Source organism: Cavia porcellus, unplaced genomic scaffold (genome assembly GCF_034190915.1).
Source record: "Cavia porcellus strain 051 isolate PalLab524CR breed Dunkin Hartley unplaced genomic scaffold, mCavPor4.1 scaffold_27, whole genome shotgun sequence".
Taxonomy (NCBI): Eukaryota; Metazoa; Chordata; class Mammalia; order Rodentia; family Caviidae; genus Cavia; species Cavia porcellus.
The window spans coordinates 20109756-20134933 of NW_026947510.1; the positions used below are offsets into that span (position 1 = coordinate 20109756).

General features: G+C 40.4%; 1 protein-coding gene across 14 annotated transcripts in view; it reads right to left on the minus strand.

Moving 5' to 3' along the window:
• The window catches only part of Atg7 (autophagy related 7), a 298368-nt gene that overhangs the window by 122583 nt on the left and 150607 nt on the right, over positions 1 to 25178 (minus strand). For 12 of the 14 annotated variants that reach the window (XM_063237998.1, XM_003462738.5, XM_063237996.1 and 9 more), the window contains one exon: positions 7253 to 7333. The exons of the other annotated variants lie outside the window; for them this stretch is intronic. In XM_063237998.1, the coding sequence (XP_063094068.1) occupies positions 7253 to 7333 (81 nt within the window). The remainder of the gene's footprint in view (positions 1 to 7252; positions 7334 to 25178) is intronic. 14 annotated transcript variants of the gene reach the window in all.

Below are 25178 nucleotides of genomic sequence, written 5' to 3' on the forward strand. Positions count from 1 at the left end.
CTCCACTCGTGGACCCTTCTGGCAACAGCTATCGAGGCACAAATGCAAGCTCTCGGAGCCTCTTTGAAGCTGACACAGGCACCTTCAAGTCCCTGATTCACCTTAATCCCTAGATGCATCTGTTTGGAGGACAACAGTGAGCCCTAAAGAGACCCCACACCCGGAGGGGCATTTGAGACAGTCAGCAGTCTTTGTTTCCTTCTGACTTCTGGTGTCAACACTGGTCCCAGGAGTGGGCAAAGGCCTTGGTACATGGCCACAGGGAACTGGACATACGTCAGCCATTGCGATTTCCCCGGGAAACAAAATATTTTCTCCACTTTCTGGATGAGGAAATTGAAGCAAAGGGAGAAGGGTCCAAGGCTCTTCAGGAGGTGAAAAGCCAAGAGTTCTGAGGTTAGGGATTGTTGCTCGATGCTCCCCCTTATTCTGACTGGCTATCCCACCTCATTTTGGAAACCAGGCAGTTCTGAGATTGGAGAGGCGCTCGTTGCTAAGGACAGGACGTGGGCCACAGCTCACACCACACAGCCGTACATATGGAACCCATCATGCATGGAAATAGAAAGCTGTGGGCCTCGCAGGGGTAAAGGAGATAGGAAGGAGAACCTGGGGGTCACTCATCATTTTCCAAATCGGAGATTTATGTTCCTTTTGGAGAGGAGAAGAAAAACCTGGCTGCAACCCAGTTTTGAGTAATACTTGCCACTGAGAGCTGAATGCAGAAATTCCTGGCACAGGCTCTGGAGAGCTCTCTGACTGGGCCCCAGCCAGAGCTTGTGAATGGTGGAGATTTAAAACTCGATCAAGTCTGAAAAGCGGGAGTCTGCTCGATGCTGAGCCATAAATCCTTCTACCCGAGGCCAACTGCAGTCTTACAGCAGGACCACTTACAGAAGAACCCTACCTGTGGCGAGCTATGTATGTACCAGTTTGGGAGAGTCAGGAAGGTGAAGAACCACAATTAACAGTGATATGAGGACTTGGGTTATGGTGGTCTGTTTTCTTTCTCAAATATATTTTATTATTTTTATGCAATTAAAATGGGCTTCTGGCCTGGGGCTGTAGCTCAGGGATAGAGTGCTTCTTTCCAACTGTGTGCAAGGCCCTGGGTTTGATCCCTAATGCTGGGGGTAGAAGCGGGTGTTGCTTGTGAAATAAAGAATAAAATAATGGATAAAGCATAAAAGCTAATAACTTAAAGTGTCAACACTGAGCCAGAGCTTATTTCATCCACATGACTCACTGAACAAAGGAAGAAACAAAGACGAGCAGAGGCAGGGAGCACCTTGCTGGAGGTCACTCAGTGGGCCAGCAGGGACCTGGGCCAGGACCTGGGTGTCCTCTGATTTCCAGCCCTCTCTCCACGGCACCCCGCTGAGGCCGCTGGCCTCCTAACTGCTGGGAAAGCCCCTACACATGGAGCAAGGGGAGAAAATTTCATATGAAATTATACAGTCCACAGCAGCAGCCCCAGTGTTAGGCAAAGGACACAGGTTCCAACTGGAGGATACCCACTCAGAGAAATCTGGGTGTCCTTGCTCAGTCACAACTGCTGCCCTGGACAACGTCATAGACATGCCACATTTTGTCACCTCTGGTCATTATGCACACTGTCCTCCCAGCCTGAAACTCCTCTGTTCTCTTCCATGTGCTTCTTGAAACTCTTATTTGTCCTTTAACCTAACTCAGAAGCCGCTTTCTGCAAGGCCTTCCCTGTGGAGAAAACTCATGGCAACTCTGATGCCAACACAAGGTGGGGCGTCCAGTGGCACAGCATGAGAGTATGACAGGAGACGGCAATTCCTGAGTTCCATGCCTAGTCTGACCTTGAGGTCAGCCGGCTTTCTATCATTGTAAAGAAGAGAGAGATATTCTAGCTCACAGCTTTTGAGGTTGCAATTCACAGGCAGCTGGCCCACTGCTTTTGGGGTCATGGTGAGGCAGTACATCATGGTGGGAGAGAAAAATCATTCAAAACAGGAAGAAAGAGGAGGCAGGGTCCCCATGTACACCTCAAGGGCCTGCCCCCAATGACCTCATTTCCTCCCCTCAGCTCCACCTTTCTGAGTCTCCACACCTACCAAAAGTGCCAAGCTGAAGATCAAGTCTTGAACATGTTGGGCTCTGGGGATTACAGAAACCGTCCTTGGACCTCATCACACAGCAAAGACTGAGATGGCCTGAGTAGACAAACACTTGCAGACAAACACACAGTGAAAAGCTGATCCTTTTTTTCCAAACCTAGGTTTTGCCTGTCTCTTCTTTACAGGTATACTTGCAGAACTCTTTAGTGACAACTTGCTTTAGGACAGAGCTTATTCTAGTATTTCATACTTCTTAAGTCACAAAGAAATACTCTGGAAAAAGATAAGATGATGTAACATTTCAAGATAAACAGACAGGCAGACTATCACAGAGGCAAGAAAAAAGTACAGTGTATCATCTGAGGGTGCCAGCTGATGTTTACTGTTGAATGCCACCCTGTCCCTGTCACTGCTCAGGCACACAGGCCCAATGCACACAAAAGCCAACATCAAGTCACTTGCCGAAGTTTAATCACAATCCATCGACAGGAGAGCTTGACACATGGTCCACACAGCGTGAGTGTATTATTAGGGTTACTAATCACTCATTAAATGGTCAGGATCAGGTTTCCGGGCCTATCTTGCTCCATCTGTGCAGGAGGCAGGCCCCAGATGGTATGTGGACCTGGGCTGGGGACGGCTGCTGCAGAGCAGGCTGTCCCTGCAAGATCATAAAGGCTGTGGGGGACAGAACCGTGCAGAGAGCAAGGATGCTCCAGGGACAGTTTTCTTGTACAGGCACAGCCCTGGCCCTGAATCTGCAGAGACCAGACAAGTTTCTGGTCAGTTTTTAGGCCTCAGAAACAAGGTCACTGGTCTGTAAAACACCAACACCTTTGTAGCTTTATTGTTTGTAGAGAAAAAACAGACACAGGATTTGACTCATTCCCTTGTCCCCAGAGCTCCTTGGGAAAGGTGTGAAGGAACCTGCTAGGGTGGTCACTCTGCATTTTGATTGGAGGAGTGTGGCTTATACAAGTGCATGCATTTGTCAAAGTTTATGAAATTCATATTTGTGCATTTCAATATGTATGAATTTTACCTAGGAATAAAGAACCACACCCATACTGAACTTTGGTTGCTAGGTTTATTTTGTGTAGTAGTAGGGAGACTAGCAATTTTGAAACTAGTTTCTCTGTATTGTAAACTTGAGCAAGGATGTAAATGCATCCAGGATAATGGGGTCCAGGTTTCTCTCTTTTGGGAAAGGTAGTTACAAATACACAGAGGGGGAAAATAATATCATTGAAGAGGATTAAAGGCATCGTGTGCCTCCCAACATGAGCACACAATATCACTTGTTTGGGATCCCTGCCAAAAATTCAGAACCTGAATCTAATCAGAAGAAAACAAGTCCAAATTAAGGGAAATTCTAGAAAAACAACTGGCAATGAGTCAAAATGCTGAGGTTAAAAAAGATGTAGACAGCTAAGCAAGTTTCACAGGAATGCCAAAGAGACAAGACAGCTAAACCAAAGTGTGATGCTGAATTGGATCCTTTGTAGGATGAGAAAAGAGCCTCCACAGTACACTATGGGAAGACAGAACATTAGGAACACAGACTGAGGATTGATACCAGCAGGGTGCAAATATCAGGCAGCCCTAATGTGCTCAATGCACTGCGCGCAGGTAGCAGAACACCCTTGTTCTCAGGCAGCTTCCATGGAAGCATTTGGCTACAAAGGACTTTGTAATACTGTGCCTCCAATTTACCTGAAAATTTCAAGAAAAAAAGTATGTAGATCAGGAAAAGAGGGAGGCTGGAGGGGAGGGGAGCACGATACAGGGCCAATGGGTGCCTGGGCGAAGGCTACACAGGAGTTTCTCATATTATTATTCCTCCAACTTCTCTCTAAGTTTACATTATATAAAAAATGCTCTAACCACCAACAGATTCCAGGTAAAAGGCTAATACTAATAAACTAATGCGGTGCATTCTGAGACACTCTTTGAGGAACACGTGTTTCACAATGATACTCCCTTCGAGCAGGAACTTTAGTAACTTTACTTGGTTCTAAATTCCTTTGTAAAACCAAAAATTAAATTAGATTTTTTAAAAAACCTTATACAAGTTTCAAATACAGTTTTCTTTCAAATTGCAGTGGCAGAGACCATCATTTTAGAAAGTTCTGCCAGGTATGATGGCACACGCTTACAATCTCAGTGTTTGGTAGGCTGAAGCAGGAGGACTGCTGCAAGTTCAAGGTTAGAATGGGCACACAGTGAGTTCAAGGCCAACCTGAACCACAGTAAAACCCTATCTCAAAAAAAAAAAATTTCTGTAAGAAAATAAACAAATTAAAATGAAAGCAACTCTGCAACACCTGCCTCCCTCTGAGATTCTTCAAGTATCCTTTTTTAATGGAAGAATTCACCTGGCTACATGTCAAGCTAAGATTTGACAGGCTAAGAAATGCTTTCTGGGTAATGACTTGGCCTTTCCTGGCACACAAGCAGGAGCTGTATTCTTCCCCACCTTCAGCTATAGAAAAGACCTATATCCTATATTGTTTCATAATCAAGGCAATTAATAAGAGCATTAGTACTCAATAGAGTTTAGCGCACCTCCCCAATCTTTCTTTGTGTATCTGTGATTAAATCAAGACACAACACAAACCCTCACGACTACAGCGGTACCTCAGTACATGAATTTAATTTTTTCCATGATTCTGGTTGTAAACCAAATTGGACCAGAACCAAATCAAATTTCCCCATAAGGTCAACAGTGAGCCTAACCACTGAATTTCATTTGGTTCTTGTCCAATTTGGTTTGTGACCAGAATCATGGAAAGAATTAAGTTCATGAACCGAGGTACCATTCTCATGGTACCAAAGAAAAAAATTATGTTGTGGATGTTGAAAAAGAAATTTTTAAAAGTCAATTTTAGGGGGGCTGGGGATTTAGCTCAGTAGCATAAGCGCCTACCTTGAAAGCAGGCAGTCGTGAGTTCAATCCCTGGTACTCATAAAAAGCAAAAAGACAAAACAAAAAAGTCAAAAAGCTCAAAAAACTCCTTTTGAAACAGTAACAACTGTGATATGACTCAGTCTAAGAAGTATCAATCTAAGTATGCACTGAGAAAACACTCCCAGGCCTGGAGATGGAAATATAATTGGATGTGTCGTTTCAAAGTATTAATGCTGCGTTTGCAGATGATAGAAAATGACATTCTCCTGGGCGCATAAAGAAGGTAGCCAAGTAAGTAAACGCTGTGCTTCTACTGTAAGGAAATACAGGCACCAATGAAGCAACCTTTCCAGCACAAAAGAAACTCAATCCCTGGCCCAGATGAAAAGTGATCGCTGTGGGAAGAGTGCAGCTGTTAAAATCCAAGTCAGTTTGTATTAAATTGGTGAGCGTGTTTATGTAGAGCAGGACTTGCAGAGTGACCACCAAGAGGAAATCATTCTGCTAACAAAAACGTGATACCTACATTTAATTGAATGCTTACAATACGCAAGAGAAGGAAAGGCAAAGCCATTCTCCTTTAAAGCACCCAGGGGCCCGAGTCAGCTGGTATGCTTGTGATTCCTTCATAAACAGGATCATATGTGCTCTAATTAGGACGAGAACAAAAAAGAATGAAGGTTTGCACCTCACTTTGAGAATCCAATTATCTTTTTTTCATTGTCGAGCCGGCCTTACATAAAGCCATAGAAAAGCTTTTGGCACCTGGGCCAAACGATTTTAGAATGAAAACTAATACTGCCCAGTTACTCTAAGACCAATTAGCTCAGTCATACAAAGAAAAACCAAGCTCCGTAAGGAGCACACCACCCTAAAACTTGCATTTCTTAAGACACAAGTTCACATGGATTCTTTGAGGCTCCAGCTTGAGTGACTATAAGATATTTTAAAATAGAAACTACAGGAAGAGTGAGCTCATGGGTCATTACCGGCAAAGAATAAGCTTCAAATCTCAATGGAGGCAACTTGGGATGTATACCAATAAAAGAGGGGCTTATTTTCAAAGCAAGAAGAAAAAACTGTTATTCTCCAGCTTGGAGGACCTAGATTTAACTAAATTTATCAACACAGTTTATTAAATTTGAGTTCAGTTTTCAGAGAATGTGGTCAGGATGCTGCTTTTTAGAATTCAACCCACGTAGAGTTTTTAACAGAAGTGCATCAACTTGGAGGAGAGAACGTCCCTCGAATTCACCTCCACCTGCCAAGTGTAGAGTACGCAACAGAAACGTCTCAGATAATAATGGAGACTTGGGACCAGAGATCCCAGTCTTACCTGTGAATTCACTTATGTAGCCAGAGCTGGCCTCAAACTCATGGCGATCCTGCCTCAGCCTCCAAGTGCTGGGATTATCGGTGTGTGCCACCACACTTAGCTCCCAACCTATTATTCTATACGGCATTTTATGGAGAAAATCTCTGCCTACCAAGAATTAGGAGTTTTTAAAGCCTAGGTTAAGTTACTGGGTGTGAGAAGGCTTAAAAGGACAACCAAAAGGAAATCAGTCACACACAGTATACATATAATCATGACTCAGAAGACATCGCAGAGCCAGTTAAAAAGGGAGCTGCCATCCCTACAGTTTGAGATGATCAGCTGGTTCCCATTACAAGGGGCAGTATACCAGCTCTATTTTTAGAGCAGCTGGAAAGATCAAAGCTGAAGGGCTCTTTTATTGGTTCCCTATCCAGGTCCCTAATCTCTATTTACCTTTTATTTGCCATTATGTAGATCTCTGAAATACACAGAGCCAGGACTCCTTGGTATGCCCCTCCTTCTGAGTCAAGCCTAAAATCTGGTCTTTGAAGAGGGCTGAGGTTGGGACTAAGTGTTTGGGGGCCATCTAGCACATATGAGTGAGGCTCTGGGTTCCCTCCTAAGCATCTCAAAGGAAAAAACAAAAACTGCTCTATAAAGTCTGCAAGGAAGAAACCCTCTGGGGAGGAACAAAGAGCAGTCAAGTTCAAGTCCAAACCAAAATTACCATGATGCAAGTATTGATACAGAGTTAAACATCTAACTCAGTCACTCTCTGTGGACTAGAATCAAATCTGCTCAGGCTGTTTTCTCTGGGAGAACAACACAGATAGCTGAAAACAAAGGAACTGGTTCCAATGACTCTGGCAGGTAAGGCTGAGGTTAAATGCTGATGGGCTCCCTTTTAAAAACGAGTCTCTCAAATGCAAAATGACTTACTTTGGAAGAACAAGCTGTACATTTGTCAAACGCCAGGCTGACAGGAAGGACATTATCAAACCGTGACAGAAATCCCCGGATCTAAAAACAAACAAAATAGAACAATTCGTATCAAGCATGGACTGACCACATCTGTGAAAATGCGTGTCTAGTGTCTGACGAGGAAGAGGAAATGATTACTATGGCAGTCCTGACTAGCAAAAATGAACTCAACCTGAGCATTTTTCCTGGTACTGTAATCTGTATGGGAAAGAAACAGATTGAGTCCTATAGGAGGAACCAGGGCCTACAAGCTTTTAAACATTAGAAACCTAAAATAAATGGGGTCCAAAACATAAAAAGCATGCTATAACACATCTAAAGTACTGTTTTTATAAACGTTTTCAAAAATGGGAAAGGGCTAGGGGGCAGCTTGGCAGTATGGCTTGCCTCGCATGTCCAGCACCCCCAAAAAGAAAAGTGGGTCAACTGTTAGTGTGATTCAGGTCTTCTGAATCACAGGCCACGGGCCAGTATGCATGTCCACACTGCTGTACTGGCGGAGCCTCACCAGGCAGCAGGCTTGGACACAGCACAGAAGGCAGAGGCCCTGGCAGGTCCAGTGCCTGGCAGGTCCAGTCATTGGGTGAAGGCAGGGAAGAGAAGGCAGAGTAACTCAGCACCGACTGGTGGAGAAACAGCGCCACCTCGTGCATGAGCTTGTCACTGCATTAGATGCCTGTTTTGGCTGCGATTACACTGTAAACCTGGATCAAATGAGTGTCTGGTAGAAACGCTAATTAGGTGATGGGGATAAAGATAGCTTCGCTGTGAACCATGGAAAATGTGGCAATGTGATAGGTCTGCAGAGGAGGAGCTGGGCAGATCTGGGGTGCCCTCACTGGCCTCTCTGCGTGTCTGGAGGACTCTGGATTTCTGCGCCCAGACTGCTGGAGTTCCCTCAGGCTTCCAGGTGCGGTGAAGGAGAGAGGTGGGTTTAAGGCTTCCACATCAGCCTCCCCATTCCCGGCTTCATTTGGAGACCTGCTGAGCTCCCGATAGGTGGGCTGGCCCACACTACCAGCCTAGCCCAGCCTGTTTAGCTGCCGCGCCTGGCCATAAGTCTGCAGAGGAGGAGCTGGGCAGATCTGGGGTGCCCTCACCGGCCTCTCTGCGTGTCTGGAGGACTGTGGATATCTCTGCAACCAGGGAGGGTCCACAGGTTCCTGAAGCACTGCGGCCTGTGGTGAGTACCCTAACCCGGCTGCGATTGAAGAACTGTGGAGCTTCCAAGGGGCAGGTGGGCGCACAGTGTCCCTGAGGCCCAGCTTGTCTGGAACTGCGGAGTTCTGAGCAGGCAGAGGAGGGCCACTGGTTCTGTAGGCCTAATGGCTTGGAGTAGCGCGGCGCCAGAGTCCCAGTAGCTCCAAACATAGAAGGGGATTTTCAACAGATCCTGAGGAAGCTTTCAAGTAACACTTGAAACACAGAAATATAGGAAAATGACAAAACGAAAGACCAAATTACAACCTCAAACCTCCAGCCCATCTCAAGAAACCCTAGGAGCGATGTATATAGAAGAAAATATATCCCATCCACCTCATATATCGGACACAATAGCCACTGAAATTGACAAGCAACTCCAGGAAGCTTTAAAGAAATTCAAACTCGAAATAATTTCACAGATAAAAGAAGAAATGATAAAAGAAATGAAAGAGATTCTAAATATATCTAAAGAAAACACAGATAAAAAATTGGAGGAACTAAACAAAAAGATAGAATCCCTAGACGAGCAATATAAGAAACAAACAGAATACATAATGCAGATGCACAGAGATATACAGGAAATAAAAAACTCCACTGAAAGTTGTAAAAACCGCCTTAATGAAAGTGAAGATAGAATTTCAGACCTTGAAGACAGGATTGCAGCTAGTGAACAGGAAAGGAAAGATCTTTTGAAAATAACAAGGAACCAGGAAACAACAATTCAACAACTGCAAGACGATGCAAAGAAGAATAACATAAGAATGATAGGGATTAATGAAAGAGAGGGAGACAACATGAAGGATGTCAGGAGGATATTTAGAGAAGTAATAGCTGAAAATTTCCCAAGCATGAGATCAGAAACTGACATCAGGATCAGTGAAGCATATAGAACTCCAAACAGTCATAACCAAAATAAAACTACACCCAGACATATAATAGTCACCATCCCAGAAATCCAACACAAGAATAGATTATTAAAAGCTGTCAGAGAGAAAAGACAAATCACTTATAAAGGAAAACCTATCAGAATCACAGCAGACTTCTCAGCACAAACGATAAAGTCAAGAAGAGCATGGAGTGAAGTATTCCAGATCCTAAAGCAAAATGATTTCCAACCAAGACTGATATATCCTGAAAAACTATCATTCAAAATAGATGGTGCAATACGATACTTCCATGACAAAGAACAGCTGAAGAACTTCATGAACACCAAACCAACCCTGCAAAAAATATTGAAAGACAGTTTAGATAAACAAAGGAAAAAACCACTAAGCAAAGCAAATAATTAAACAGAACCGAAAGATAAAGATGCAACAGCAGAGAGATAACATTCCTACAATTAACCAGCATTTAACAGTAATAACCATTAATGTAAATGGTCTCAATGCACCAATCAAAAGAAACAGACTAGCAGAATGGATCAAGAAACAAAATCCAACCATATGCTGTTTACAGGAAACCCATCTAACCCAGAAAGATACTCACAGACTGAAAGTCAAAGGATGGAAAACAATTCTTCATGCAGCAGGAATCCAAAAAAAGGCAGGAGTAGCCATTCTGTTTGCAGACAACGTGAACTTTAAACCAACAATGACCATAAAGGACAAAGAAGGTCACTACATACTCGTAAGGGGAAAACTCCAAGAGGAAGAGATAACTATCTTAAATATATACGCACCAAACTCCAGAGCACCCAGTTATATAAAACAATTATTAACAGAAATGAAAACTCAAATTATCAGTAACACAATTGTAACAGGAGACCTTAATACACCACTGACACCAAGGGACAGATCAACCAGACAGAAAATGAGCAAAGAAATAACAGAACTGAATCACACCTGTGAACAAATGGGTTTGATAGACATATACAGAATGTTCCACCCAACAACATCAGAATACACATTCTTCTCAGCAGTACATGGATCATTTTCTAAAATAGACCATATATTAGCTCACAGAACATATTTAAGCAAATGCAAAAGAGTTGAAATCATCCCTTGCATATTATCGGATCATAGCGCTCTGAAATTAGAAATTAATGACAAAGGATACTGCAAAAATTCCGCAAACACATGGAAACTAAATAACACACTCTTGAGTAATCAGTGGGTCACAGAAGAAATTAAAGAAGAAATTAAACAATACCTAAAAGAAAATGAAAATGCAGATACAACTTACCGGAATCTGTGGGATGCAATGAAAGCCATTCTGAGAGGAAAATTTATTGCACTGAGTTCCCACATCAGGAAAACAGAACGAATACAAGTAAATAACTTGATGCTACACCTCAAACAGCTAGAAAAAGAAGAGCAAGTCAAGCCCAAAGCCAAAAGAAGAGAGGAAATTATAAGAATCAGAGCAGAAATCAATGCAATAGAGACTAAGAAAACAATCCAAAGAATCAACGAATCAAAGAGTTGGTTCTTTGAAAGAATAAATAAAATCGATAAGCCCCTAGCCAACCTTATTTAAAAAAGGAAAGAAAAAGCTCAAATTCATGCAATAAGAAATGAAAAAGGAGAAATCACTACAGACCCAATAGAAATACAGAGGATCATCAACACCTATTTCGAAAACCTCTACTCTCAAAAGTTTGATAACACAGAAGAAATAGACAGATTCTTAGAAGCATATGAAGTACCAAAGCTAGATCAAGAGGATATAAAACTGTTGAATAACCCAATCTCTGCTAATGAAATTGAGAATGTAATTGGGTCCTTGCCCACCAAGAAGAGCCCAGGCCCAGATGGATTCACTGCAGAATTCTACAAGAAATATAAAGAAGACCTAATGCCAACACTCCTCAAACTATTCAATGAAATTGAAAGGGAAGCAATCCTTCCTAAGTCATTCCTGGAAGCAAATATTACTCTAGTACCAAAACCTGAGAAAGACCCAACTATAAAAGAGAACTATAGACCGATCTCCCTAATGAACACAGATGCAAAAATCCTCAATAAAATATTGGCAAATAGGATCCAGCAAATCATCAAGAAGATTATACACCATGACCAGGTGGGATTCATCCCAGGAATGCAAGGATGGTTCAACATACGCAAATCAATAAATGTAATCCACCATATCAATAAAGCCAAAAATAAGAATCACATGATCATCTCTATAGATGCAGAAAAAGCCTTCGATAAGGTCCAACACTTATTCATGATAAGAACTTTACAGAAAATTGGAATAAATGGTCTTTACCTCAATATAATAAAGGCCATTTATGACAAACCAACAGCCAGCATCATACTAAATGGCCAAAAATTGAAAGCCTTTACTTTAAAATCGGGTACAAGACAAGGATGTCCTTTATCACCACTCCTATTTAATATAGTACTGGAAGTACTAGCCAGAGCAATTAGGCAAGAAAGAGAAATAAAAGGGGTAAAGATAGGAAAAGAAGAAGTTAAATTATCATTGTTTGCAGATGACATGATACTCTACATAGAAGACCCCCTAAACTCCATTGAAATACTCTTAGATACAATAAATAAATTCAGTAATGTGGCTGGATACAAAATCAATACTCAGAAATCAATAGCATTCCTATACACGAACAACAAAATTACAGAGAGGGAAATAAGAGAAACTGGACTATTCACATTAGCAAGCAAAAAAATGAAATATTTAGGAATTACTCTTATGAAAGAAGTGAAAGACTTATACAGTGAAAATTATAATACACTGAAAAAGGAAATTGAAGATGATCTCAGAAAATGGAAAGACATCCCTTGCTCATGGATAGGAAGAACAAACATTGTGAAAATGGCCATTCTCCCAAAACTGTTATACAGATTCAATGCAATCCCAATAGAAATACCATCAACATACCTTATAGATCTAGAGAAATCACTCCTAAATTTCATCTGGAACCAGAAGAGACCTAGAATCGCAAAGGCAATTCTAAGCAGCAAAGACAAAGCAGGAGGCATCACAATCCCTGACTTGAAGTTATACTACAAAGCAACAGTAGTAAAATCAACATGGTATTGGAATCAAAACAGAGCTGAAGATCAGTGGAATAGATTAGAAGATACAACCACAACTACGAACACACTCAACCACCTTATTTTTGATAAAGGAGCCAAGCAGGTTCACTGGAAGAACGACAGTCTCTTTAATAAATGGTGCTGGAAAAACTGGCTCTCCATTTGCCGAAAACTAAAGCTAGACCCATGTCTATCACCATGTACTAAATTAAAATCTAAATGGGTCAAAGATCTGAATATTAAAACAGAAACACTAAATCTATTGGAAGACAAAATAGGTAGAAACCTTGGAGACATAGGAGTAGGTAAAGAATTCATGAACAGGACTCAAACCGCACGGGAAATACTTCCCAGAATCAATAACTGGGACCACTTCTTATTAAAAAGTTTCTGCATGTCAAAAGAAATCTCCAGCATAGTGAAAAGAAAACCCACAAACTGGGAAAAGATTTTAGTGAACTCTCTCTCAGACAAGGGCCTCTTGTCTAAAACATATAAAGAATTAAAGAAACTCAGACCTCCGAAATTCAAAGATCCAATCCAAAAATGGGCATCTGAGATGAATATGCAATTCTCAGATGAAGAAATGCAAATGGCAAATAAATACATGAAAAAATGCTCATCATCATTGGTCATTAGAGAAATGCAAATTAAAACCACACTGAGATACCATCTCACTCCTGAAAGAATGGCCAGGATCAAGAAAACCGACAACAAATGCTGGAGAGGCTGTGGGGAAAAAGGAACTCTCCTGCACTGCTGGTGGGAGTGTAGACTGGTACAGCCTTTGTGGAGATCTGTCTGGAGATTTCTCAAAAAGTTGGGACTGGAAATCCCATTTATTCCAGCTATTCCACTTCTAGGCATATTCCCAGAAGAACTGAAAGCATCATACCACAGTGATATATGTGCACCTATGTTTATAGCAGCACAATTTGTAATCACCAGATCTTGGAAACAACCCAAGTGCCCATCAACTGAGGAATGGATAAAAAAGTTGTGGTATTTCTATACAATGGAGTATTATTCAGCTATAAAGAAGGATCACATTGAGATATTTATCAATAAATGGGCACAGCTTGAGACCATACTCATAAGTGAAATAAATCAATCTCGCATGTGTGAATACCGAATAGTTTCCCTAATGTAAGTAATGATTCAAATATATAAAAATATGTGGTAATCATGATTCCCCATTAGGTGGCCTTGAAGCCTTATAAAGTTTTCACTCATTAATTAGAAAGGCTTTATTCTGGGCTTCTTGATATGAAAATATTTGAAGCTAGAGTATATGAAGTTTTACCCAAATATTTCAAGGAAAAAGACACTATGGTAACTACTATTAAGTCAGGTTATAAGGTGGTGAAGTACTAGGTTATTGAAACAGTCATGCTGTGACCTCTATTGTTATATTGTTATGTCCTGTTTTATCTCAATCTCCCCCTTATTGTTTCAAAAAAAATTATTTAGTCATTTCTTATGTTTGTCTTAATTAAAGAAAAAATTCAAAAAAATTAGGATATATAAATAGTAACTCTTTTCGATTTCCTATTAACTTGTTTTGAAGTCCTGTAGTACTCCCACGATCTTGTTTTGACTGATTAGACTCTGTTCCATTCTATATGATAGTATCAAGTTTGAAGACATAGGCAACTACTTTGAAGACAATAAGATTCACTAAGATACCCATTCTGGTTTGACTATTGTCTTCTTTGGAAGTCCTGTAATGTTTACAATGCCTAAGTTTTATTGGTCTTGTTCTCTACTGTTTTGTCCAACTTTATAATATCTAATAAGATAGACAATTCTTTTTAAGGAAACAAGGGACAACGTTGATAACCATTGTTGATAAACTTGTACTCTGTTCTACACCATGTGCTACGTCTATCCTTGGTATTGACTGACAGCTTTGTTTTGCCATATTTGACTGTATTCTCCCCCCCCCCAAAGAAAGTAATAAGCACTAAGGAGTAATAAAATCCAAGATGTGTAAATTTTGTTGTAAAAAAGAGAGGGAAAAAAAAAAAAAAGAAAAGGAGCTCTAACGGATATAACAGCAAGTGTGTTTGGGGGTGTTAAATAGCTGACTTTATCAATGTTTTTGGAACATTGAACACAGCTGTTTGCAGTCTCCCTGTTTGAATGTCCACCTTGTGTTCTTTGATACTGTGATTTGAGGAACTATTTTCAAGAAAATAGTGTGTAATCTACTAGCAGGTAATTTCTTACTGTTATGGTTTTTTGTTTTGTTTTGTTTTGTTTTGTTTTGTAGTTCTGTATTGCGTGTACCCTTACGCCGCTTTGGTTTGTTTTGTGTTTTTCTCTTTTTCCTCTTAAATAAAAAAAAAAAAAAAAAAAGAAAATGTGGCAATGTTTTAGAGTCTGATAGCTTAGGAATGTGGTAACCTTTTTATACTCCAGTATGTAAGGAACAATCAGGGTCAGCACAAGTTTGGTATTCAGGACACCAGAACGAGAGACATGGAAATGGCATAAGAGATGTTAATGGAAAGACTCAAATGGGGCTGGTGAGAGCCTCATGAGCTCTCCAAAATCTAGGCTTGAGCGAATGCATAATGAGTCTTTTATATTAAAATTTCTTTCCTAAAAAGACCTCTATTTCTAGCATATTTCCTGTTAAAATGTTATTTAACATAGCTCACACATTAATATCTACACACACACACACACACACAATGAAAGCTTCCGGTAGTCTACCTTCTCTTGTGCAGCTTTTACTAAGCTTTCTTTCTGCTGCGCCAGGAACTTAAGATGATTTTCTTTGCTAAACTGTCTTAAGAGTGCAGTAAAGCTAAAGGGAAGGAAGGGAGTAGACTGAGTTAGGAGCTAAATGAAGAGGAGAAAATAAGCTGACAACCGCAACAAAAATGCAGACAGCGAAGACTCGGTGGATGGCGTGGCTGAGGCAGCTCTTTCCCGGGAATGTGGGCTCAGTTTCCCCGGAGATGAAGGCAACTGAGGCCTGGCAAGTCCACCAAGATGCTACCAAAAGGCCAGACAAAACCACAGCATTCCCAACCATGCATGGTTCAAAGAGGAAACGCTTCTCAAACCAGCGAGCACCACAGCAGGGAACACTACACAGAGCTGCGCCGAGCACGTGTCTCCCTGACAAGCCTGACACGCTGCCTGCAGGAGCAGGCAAGGAGAACAGGAGCTCTCACCCTGGCCCTGAGGGTTCCCCTGCCACCTCGTGTCCCCAGCTTTTACCACAGCAGTGTCCCTCCCAGAGACAGCCCTGACTTCCCGCCTCACAGCAGGCTGAGCTGAGTGAATTCTTCCTTGCCTAACAGCTTTGTATTTAAGCCCCACTCTTGCTCAGCTGTCAGTTAGCTCCGGCACACCTGAACTAGGAACATCTCTACCCTCTCAAATCTTTTCATTTGGTCTTTATGCCTAATATATAACTTACTAAAAAGATTAGCGCATCAGGCATGGTGGCGTATGTCTGTAGTTCCAGCTACTCAGTAGGTTCTGAGGCAGGAAGACCACAAGTCCTACCAGGCAACTGAGATGCTGCCTCCAAATGCCAAGTAAATAGGGCTGTGCACGTAGCTCAGGGGGAAAGCCCCTAACTTTAATCCCCAGTACAGGAGAGGGGGAGGAAAAGTTACTAACAGGTTACTGGGATGGTTCACATGTCAAGTATTCATCTTTTGTAATGTGCAATCCAGTGTTTTCTGTAGAGTACTTCCAGTGGCCCATCATCATTATCTAATTTCTGAACGTTTCCTCAGCCTAAGGAGAATCCCAGAACCTTAAAGCAAATAGCCTTCATTTACCTCCATTTACCTTTTTTTGCAACCTGGCCACTACTAATGTGCTACTTCCATTCACTTACCAATTATACATATTCTATATAAGTGGAACTGCACACAACTGGCTACTTCTGAGCCTGAGCTTTTAACCAAAAGCTCAGCACGTTTGCCCCCAACCCTTTTTATAGGTAATTTTAGATACACATAATGATAACTTTCATTAAGGAAATTTGAACCTGTACATTATATATCTTATTTTTTAATTCTTTTTACCTCCCTTCATCCCTTCTTCCCCTGTTTATTTACAAAACCTTTGTTTCCATTTTCTCCTATTCTTTTTTTCTTGTCTTTTCCCTACCCTGCTTGTTCCAGTTCTCATTTGGACATCTTCTTCCCATTTCCCAATATCTATGATTTATTTTGGTCCTTATTTACACTTTTGGTTTCTCACACTAGAGAAAATGTGACATTTACAGATGTGTGTCCAATTTATTTCACTAAAGACTATGGTGCATTCAGTTTACATTTAAATGTTTACACTGAAGATTAAATACACCTACAAGACTAATACACCTTAAAGACTTAAGGTGCATTCAGTTAACTATAAATGTCTCAAGCTTATCTTTCTTTATGGCAGAGTAGTAATACATTGTATTTTAAAAACACATCTTTATCCATTAATTTGTTGACGGGCACTTGGACTGTTTCTAAGATTACAAACTGTGCTGCTATAAATATAGGTGTGCATGGATCTATCATTGTGGTAAGATGCTTTAATGCTTTCAGGAAGATACCAAGAAGGAAACCAACCAAGTCAAATGGAACCTATACTTTTAGTTTTTTGAGGAATCTCTACATTGATTTCCAGTTTGCAGCAGCGGATTTAGTGTTTAATATTTAGATCTTTGATCCATTTCAATTTAGGTTCAGTGCATGGTTAAAGATGGAGATCTACTTTTAATCTTCAGCATGTGGAAAGTCAGTTTTTCCAGCACTATTTATTAAAGAGGCTATCATTCTTCCAGTGAAAGTGTTTGACTCTTTGGTCAAAGATAAGGTGGCTGAGTATGTCTGGAGTTGTTTCTAAATCTTCTAAACTGGTCCTGTTTGTTGGTTTTGTTGTTTTTGCCAATTGCAGCTTGCATCACAGTAGCTTTATAGTATAATTTCGAGTAAGGGACTGTGATAGCCTGTCTTGCCTTTGTTGCCCAAATTGTCTTTTATTACTATAGGTCTCTTTTGGTTCCAGATGAATTTTAGGATTGTTTTCTCCAATTCTGTGAGTTTTGTTGGAATTTTGATCAAGCTTTTATTAAATCTGCACAAAAATTTTGGAAGTATGGCCATTTCTGACTATGTTGGTTCTTCCTACCCAAGAGCAAGGGATATGTTTCTATTTCCTGATATCCTCTTTGATCTCTTTTTTCAGAGGACTGCAGTTTTTGATGTATAGGCCATTTACTTCCTTTATTAGATGGATTCCTAGGTATTTTGGGTTTTTTTGGATGCTAATGTGAAAGGTGATGTTTCTCTAATTTCTCTCAGTAAGTTTGCTATTTGTGTACAGGAAAGCTATTGATTTCTGAGTGCTAACACTGTTATCTAGCTACACTAATGAATTTGGTTATTAAATCTAGAAGTCTTTTGGTGGAGTTTTGGGGGTCTTCTATGTAGAGTGTCGAGTCATTCACAAGTAATGATAATTTAGCTTCTTTCTTTCTTATCCTTTTCTCTTGTCTAATTATTGTTTCCAGAAATATATTTAATAATAGTGAGAGTACACATCCTTGTCTTGTTCCTGATTTTAGAGTGAAAGCTTACAATTTTTGTCCATTTAGTATGATGTTGGGTGTTGGTTTGTCATAGATGGCTTTTTTTAGATTGAGACAAAATTATCTATTCCAATTTTCTGTCGGGTTTATCACACAAGTGTTAGATCTTGTGAAACACTTTTTCAGCATCTATCGAGATGATCACCTGTTTTTATTTCCTTGGCTCTGTTGATACATTAATTTGTGTATGTTGACCATGCTTGTATCCCTGGGATGAATCCTACCTGGTCACGGATATAATCTTCTTGATGATTTGCTACACTGTTTGCCAGTACCTTATTGAGGATTTGTGCATCCGTGTTCATTGGGGAGACTGGCCTGTAGTTCCCTTTGGTTGGATTCTTCTCTGGTTTTGGTATCAGGGTAATGCTTGCTTCCAGGAATAAGTTTGGGAATATTGTTTCTCTTTCAATTTCATTAGAGTTTGAAAAATAGCAGCATTAGGTCTTCTCTAAACTTCTTGCAAAATTCATGGCCTGGGCTTTTCTGGTGGTAGATTTTTAATTATATCTTCACTTTTACTGACTGGGTTGGTTTATTTAGAATTTTTATAACTTGATTTAGTTTTGGCAATTCATATATATCAAGGGATCTGTCAATTTCTTTTGTTTTTCACCTTATTAAAATACAGGTGCACTCCTTAATAGCTCAGCTGGTAGAGTGAAAGACTGTAGACTCAATAGAACACAGGTTCTGGAAGTTGGTACTGATGATCTTCAGGATTTCTGTAAGATTTGTTGTGATTTTACTCTTTTTCTAAGTGCCTAGATTAGAGTCTGTTCTTTCCTTTGTTTGATAAGGTTGGCTAAGGGTTTGTAAATTTTATTTAAACTTTCAAAGAATCAACTCTTCAGTACATTGATTTTTTTGTAGTTTTCTTAGTCTTTATAGCATTAGATGTTTATAATTTCCTCTCTTGTATGAGTGGTAGGCTTGGCCCATTCTTGTCTAGAAGCTTGAGGTTAAACATTAAGCTGTTTATTTGAGCTGTTTTCCTGATATGGGTATTCACTGCTATAAATTTCCCTCCTAGGACTGCTTTCACTGTGTCCCATAAGTTATGGCATGCTGTACTGTCATTATCATTTACTATAAAAATTCTCTATTTTTCTTTGATTTCATCGGTGATCCACTGGTTATTCAGGAGGGCGTTATTTAATTTCCATACATTTATGAAGATCTTGTGGTTTCTCTTTCCATTGATTTCCAATTTCACTGCACTATGTTCTGATATGATGCATGGAATAATTTCAGTTCCTTTGTGTTTCTTTAAGCATGTCCTATGAGCAAGATGAAAAGAATACCCCATGTGCAGCTCAGAACGTGTATTCTGATGTTGTGGGATGGAACACTGCAGACACCTGCTAAGTCCATTTGTTCAAAAGTTTGGTTTAGTTTTGATATTTCTTTCTTTTTTTTTTTTTGGTCTAGTAGATCTATTGATGACATTGAGGGTGTTTAGATCCCCCATTATAACTGTATTAGTGCTTATCTCATTTTCATATCTGTTAATATTTGTTTTATATTTGGGTGTGCTAGTATTTGGTATATATCTGTTATCTCTTTCTCTTGCATTGTTCTCTTTACAAGGATATAATGATCTTATTTGTCTCCCTTAATTAGTCTTGGCTTGAAATCACTTTGCCTGCAAATAGAATAACCACCTCTGCTTTCTTCTGGATTTCTGTTGCACGAAGTATTATTTTTCATCATTTGATTTTTAGTCTATGAATTTCTTTTTGAATTAAATGTGTTTGTTATATGAAGCATATGGTTAGAACTTGCTTCTTGATCCATTCTGCCAGTGTTTCTTTTGATTGATGAATGCATAGTATTAAGATTGATGGTTATGACTGACATGTACTGATTTATCCTCATCATGTTATTTTCCTTTGTTGCTTTCCCCATCCCTGTTTAATAGCTTGCCTTGCCTGGTGGACTTACTCTGGTGGGATTCATAGAATTGTAGTCCCCATTATCTTTTTCTAGAATGACCTTCAGAATATTTTGGAGTATTGGTCTGGGGGGTCATGAATTTCCTTTGGTGTTCTTTGTCACGGACATATCTTACTTCTCCACCAATTTTGAAGATAGTTTTGTGAGGTACATCAATCTGGGTTGGAAGTTTTCTTTAGGGTTTGAAATATTTCACTCCAAGCTTTACCTGACCTGAAGATTTATGTTGAGAAGTCTGCTGTGACTCTACTGGGCTTTCCTTTATGGGTGATTTGTTTCTTTTCTGTCACAGCTTTAAAAATCTCTTGTGCTGAATTTCTGGAATCTTGCCTATTATAAATCATGGTATGATTTTTTGGACATGGACAACTGGAGTTCTATATGCTTCACTTATCTATATGTCTAATTCTCTTTCCTTGCTTGGAAGTTTTCTGCCATTACTTCTGTGAGCATGCTTATGTCACCTGCACAATTTCCTGCTTTTTCACTGACTCTGATCAATCTTACTTTACTGTTCTTTGTATAGTCTACCAGCTGTTGGATTGATTTTTTCACGGTCCCTTACTATTCTGAAGAAATCTTTTTTGTCCTTGTTGCTAACTGCCATCCTATCTTCTATCTCTGATATTTGGTCCTCACACTTGCTCATTCTGCAGCATATACGTTCAATAGGATTTTTAATCTCCTACATGCTGTTTGAATCTGTTTCATGGATTCCATTTTGTTTCTATGTTGGCCATTCATGGTTTCTATCATTTTTGTAAGCAGCTCTCCTCTACTCTAGATTCACTGAACAATTTCTTTGTTATGTCACCATCTCTGAGAAATTATTTTTGACTTGATTTTTCCTACAGCCTCATTCATCTGCTTTGCTACTTCTGCTGTTAACACTTGACAGAGTTAAGTGGGTGGCTTTTGAATTGTTCCATCTCATTGCCGCCTGATTTATTTTTGGAGAGCTAGAAGTTGCATTTTGTTTAAGTATCTTTTCACTTTCTATTTCTTTTTAGCTTAATTCCTGGGTTGTAAATTGCTTATGATGAGTAACTTTATTGATAGTATTTAGAATTCCTAGGAAATAACTATATCTCGGGGATGTATTCTATGTGAAGGTGGCTTTGGGGTTTTGCTTTTGCTCCAAGAGCCTTCCTCTTCAATGTATTTGGGATAAGAAGTTGCTGCCTACTTGGCCCAGCTCCTGGTTCTTTGGCACTGGCCTATAGAATTGTTTATGACCCTTAGTCAACCTCAGTCTAGGTATACCAGGAAGAACCACTGATTAGGACAATTATGACACTTTGACTAAAGTAGCACAATGAACAATAACAACAACATCAAACAGTTAGCCACAGCAGTCTGTTGCATCCACTGCTCCATTCTGCTGATGTGTTTCTCCCTGGAGGCGTCTGGGGGTTGCCAGCGGTCACTGTGCATCTGCAGGTTCGAGCCACCCCTCCCATGCAGTGAGTCTGGGCTCAGGGAAAAAGCACCATCTACTATCTCCTTCTTCACTGAAGTCTCTCTTTACTCTCCCCCATGGCTTCAATTCTCACTTCACATCCTTCCTAGGTCCTAGGGACTCACTTCTCTCCTTCACTTCTTCATGTTGCTATATTCCCTTAACTGGTTACTTTTGCTTAGCATTTTTATATCCATATTGTAACATAGGCCCGTACATCATTCATTATTATTGCCAATATGATATTTAGTTTTATGGATATACTCTGTTTATCTACTCCTCATGACATGGTCATTTCTCATGGGCACACATTTAAGAGTGGAATGTTAATACTATGAAGAACTGCCAAATCTTTTTCCAAAGTGACCACACTGGTCTACTGGTCCACTGTGAGGGTTCCAGATCTTCCAACTCTTTTTCAACCCTTGTTTTCATTTCTTTTTAATGTGACTACCCTAGTGAGTTTGACGTTGTATCTTGCTCACTTGGACTTGTGTTTCCTAAAAAACCGAGCAATGTCAAGCATGTGCTTCTTGGCCATTTGTATATTTTCTTTTGAGAAGTGTTTGTTCAAATCATTTAGCAAGTTTTAAATTTGGTTTTCTTTTATTTTCTAAAGTACTGTAGATTGAACCTAGAACCTTGCACATGCTAAGTGAGCACTCTACCACTGAGCTACATCCCCAGCTCATTTGCCTGTTTGTCCACATGACGGCTGATTGTGTCAAGCTGAGTAAGGGATGCCTAACTAAATTGGCTCAGCACATTTCTGGGTATACAAGACCCACCCTAGGGAGGACTGTCCCCAGAATGCTATAGACACAAAGAACAAACGAGTGCAAGGAACAACTGCCACTATTCTGAAACAGAGGAAGTGACGACAGGATGGATTTGAGAACCTATTATACCCACTGTGAGTCAGACCTTTGCTAAAATTCCAGGTGATAACCTGACCTCTGTTCTTACTGGAGGGCCACAGTGATTTTCAGATACCCTAGAATGAGTATTAGTCCAAAACCAGTGTCCAGTAATTCCTGAAAGGCCTGGTCATTTCCCTTCCCCCAGTGTACAGTCACTTGGGCAAAAGGCCTTAGGTCCCTCTGGGGAAGGATAGGAGAGAGTGACTGTAGCCATTTTTGGTACATCAGGATCCTTCTCCAAGGTGATCTAGCCTCCCTTTCATTGAAGGAGTACTGGGCCTGTAAACTGGCATAAATCCATGACATGTTTGGTGGGCCATGATTCCCTATTTCCACAATTTGAGGTAGGTTTCTATTCATTTGCCCTTACATTTTTTAAACTTATAAATCTAGTGAAGTCAGGTGTGGTGGCACATGTCTGTAATCCTAGCACTTAGGAGGCTGAGACAGGAAGATTGCTCTGAGCTTGAGGCCAGTCTGGGCTACATAGTGAGTTCAAGGCCAGCCTGAACTACATAGCAAGACCCCGCCTCAAAAATAAATAAATAAATAAATCTCATAGAAAATTTGTAGGCTTCTCACCTATTTCACTTTTGGGAACACTGTGATTGAGTGGTATATTTTTGCTCCCATTATTCCACATCCGTAAAATTCATTCCCATTCTTGCTCATCAGGCCTCTGCTTACAAGAGTTAGAAAGCTCAAGAGGTTATTTGGGACAACAGTGGCCTTTCCCTTGGGTCACACTATGTAGCTTACCCTTAGGAGCCTTCTGAGATCTGAGCTGGTTATAGGCCTAGAGGCAAACGTGAATGGTGAGGATGTATCCTGAGGAGTGTCAGCATTATCCTGCTTGGTTAACACAGGAATAGTTTCCTCACATATACTAGGAGAGGTCAACACCACAGGGGTTAGGGTCTGGGATGCCTCTGCCACTGCAGGTGGAAAAATCTCTTCCTCTGGCAAAATAATCTTATTAGCATCTAGGAACAGAACATCACCTGCCTTGTCAGGACCCTACCAGACACCTAAATCCTTCAGTCTTCCATGGCAGACTCTTCAGTTTCCTGATATAGACTCACACAGGACACTACATGGAGCTCCAGGCCTTGGACCGGATCCTTCGTATTATAACTGCACAGGCAGAACTCTTGCACTCTTCCACACCTAATTCTGTAAATCCTTTTAAATTTGTGTATCTCATACTATATCTGTTTCTCTGGTAAGCACTGATTGATACAGATTTTGGTATTGAGACTGGGATATATGAAGCTGTGAATATGAAGCCAAAGGTAAAGGTAGAGACCCCAAAAGTTTGGAGAAGCCAGGTATGTGGGTCATCTGAGGGAAACTACAAAGAGGGAGCAGAGCTAGCCCAAGAAAAAGCCCATAAAAGCCACAACCACTGGCAGCGCCACAGGGTCAGGCCACCCAAACCCTTTGGAGTTCATATCTTGCCACAGACTATCTCAGATGCTGGACATGGAACTCTAAGATTTAATGTTTGCCTTGCTGGATTTTGGACTTGCATGGTCCTGTTCATTTCCATCTCCCTATTGGAATGGAAATGTCTATCTTGTGCCAATGAATGTTAAAAATGTTTAACTTTCTTTCCATTTGTACAGGGGCTCACAGCTTAAGAGTTTACCTTAAATCTGACAAGAGACTTTTGACTTGTACTTTTCAGCAATGCTGAAACTGTTGGCACTTTGGCAACTTTTGGAGACAGGTTAAATGCCTTTTGCACAAAGGGATGTGTATGAATCTTTGGGGGAGGGCAGGACAGAATGTGGGCTTGTGTCCAGATGTATCCCCAAAGTCACATGTGGTCACAGGTGGGGCTTTTCAGAGGTGGCTGAATCTAGTGTGTGTGATGCTGGGATTCATGATGTAATGCTAGGTTTCAGGGCTATCCATGCTTCAGAACAATGTAAAGCACAGAAAGAGGCTTATTGCTTGCTTTTACTGTCTTTGGCCTGCCACAGACTTTCTTTTCTGGGTTGCCCCTCTGCCATGCTGCTCTGTCTCTGAACCAGCCAACTATGGACTGAAGGTTTGTCTCAGTGATGAGAAAAGTGACTAAGACAGTCTATCTGCCTCTGTCTCTCACAGGCTGAACATTGAACCTAGGTCCTTTGTACTAAGCTACATACCCCCCTCCTTCCTTTATTTTTTTAATTTTGAGAAAAGGTTTTACTCAATTGCCCAGGCTGAGCTCAAACTTGTGATCCTCCTACTTCACCATCCCACAGTGCTGGGATTACATGTATGCGTCATCAAACCTGGCTTCCCAGACCTTTTTAAAAGTTTGAGACAGGATCTTGCTAGGTTGTACAGGCTAACTGGAACTTTCAATCCTCCTGCCTCAGCCTCCTATGCAGCTGGGATTACAGGTGTGCAGTGTCATGCTTGGCTCTTTTTACTGTTGAGCTGTAAGTTCTTTATATAATGAAGACACAAGTATATTACTGGTTAAATTTGCTGCAAATACTTTCTTTTATCCTACAAATTTGCCTTTTAGCTTTGTTGAAGCACTTCTATTTATTTACTTATTTGGTGGACTCCTATTAGTTTCTTTTTCTCTTTTGTTGCTTCATTTGTGGGTGTCATATTTCTTACATATAAGAAATCACTACTAACCCAAGATAATTCATGATTTAACTCCTAGGAGTTTTGTATCTACAACCACTCCATGTAAGAATATGACTCACTTGGAGTAATTTTTATATGGCATGAGATA